At 39.4% G+C, this 1,233-nt stretch overlaps 1 protein-coding gene across 1 annotated transcript; it reads right to left on the reverse strand.

Annotated features, from left to right (window-relative positions):
- Nucleotides 1-43: 43 nt before the first annotated feature.
- LOC124890203 (alpha-crystallin domain-containing protein 22.3-like) lies at nucleotides 44-971 on the reverse strand. The gene is made up of 2 exons (XM_047402011.1): nucleotides 557-971; nucleotides 44-334 (listed from the first exon to the last, which is right to left on the reverse strand). Exons 1-2 carry the CDS (start codon nucleotides 954-956, stop codon nucleotides 87-89), a joined length of 648 nt encoding a protein of 215 aa, XP_047257967.1. The 5' UTR covers nucleotides 957-971; the 3' UTR covers nucleotides 44-86.
- Nucleotides 972-1,233: the final 262 nt, after the last annotated feature.

The raw sequence follows: 1,233 nt of genomic DNA on the forward strand, positions 1-1,233 counted from the left end.
TTCACATGCAACTCCAAACAAAGTACTTTGGACTATAGAGGTACTTACAGAGATGAAGGATTTTGATCTAAATATTTCAGTGGACCTTAAAGGACCTGCTGTTTTTTCTTCACAACGCCTTCAAAAATCCCATCAGGTCCAAAATTACAAGACAAGTTTAGATGATCAATTGGACCTGGTAGCTGGAATGAAACAGCAAATTCACCCGGTGGGCATAAGTTCTGAGTTTGCATCTTAAAGACCATATTCTTCCTGCGAACCTTCCTCTCTCCGGTCACGCTCACCCCTCTTATGAGAATTCTCCCATTTGGTCCAACATCACAGCGATAGACTTCTGTAACCACATGAGCGGGAAGATCTCTTAATCATCAAGTCGATTCATATGGATGCAATTTGACATTCATATACAAAACATATGGTCGTCACATATATAGTGATTTTCAATTTGACGTAGTAAAATATAAAAAAAAAAAAGTCTGATGTAAGACAGTAAAGAGTTATAAGAAGATATGGTGATTTTCAACTTAAGAAAATCTTACTCATACGTAGAACTTACGTTCATCCCTAGCAACACCGGGAAGTGAAACACGGAAGACATAAGCATCTTCAGATTCAGCTATATCAACTGAACCCATAAATGGCCCAACCTTTCCATACAAAGCTGATCCAGTTAGGGCAACCCCGCCGTTAGCATGATTTATAAGATTGTCCCACTCCTCTTTGGCTGGACAAGCGGAAAAAAAAACCACTGCAGGCTGACCCCCACCATGCCGCTGAGAGTTGCTACGCTTGGACGGCAAAGTTATAGCTTCAACTGAGACTGAACCAGCATTGATATCTGGTGTCGATGAATACCAGCTGATGGGGGCCACATTAAGTGGTTGAGGATGCAGCGGAATTGAACTACTAGATTCACCAGAATTCGGCACAGAAGACTGAGATGCTCTGCAATGCATGACTAAAATACAACATTAGTTTCCATTACGATAATCTCTAGTATTAATAAATACCTTACTTGACTCCATAGGACCTAAAACCAATGTAAGAAGAGCTTCATTGGAGTAAGCAAGTACAGTTCATATGATGCACAAGTAGGAAATGATTTCTTTACGGATTAAGAAGGTTTTATTTCCTACTTGTGCATCTTATGATTTCTCAAAGGCAAAGGATAGTCACAAAAGCATTCAAACATAATTTGAAAAAGAAAAACTTCAGCATCCAGAGAGTAAAAAG

The sequence above is a fragment of the Capsicum annuum genome, unplaced genomic scaffold, assembly GCF_002878395.1.
Source record: "Capsicum annuum cultivar UCD-10X-F1 unplaced genomic scaffold, UCD10Xv1.1 ctg13365, whole genome shotgun sequence".
Classification (NCBI taxonomy): Eukaryota; Viridiplantae; Streptophyta; class Magnoliopsida; order Solanales; family Solanaceae; genus Capsicum; species Capsicum annuum.

Coding starts and splice junctions, on each gene's coding strand:
- LOC124890203 (XM_047402011.1), bottom strand. CDS start 956: ATGCATTGCAGAGCATCTCAGTCTTCTGTGCCGAATTCTGGTGAATCT. Junction 335..556: donor CGGTGTTGCTAGGGATGAAC/GTAAGTTCTACG, acceptor ATGTGGTTACAG/AAGTCTATCGCTGTGATGTT.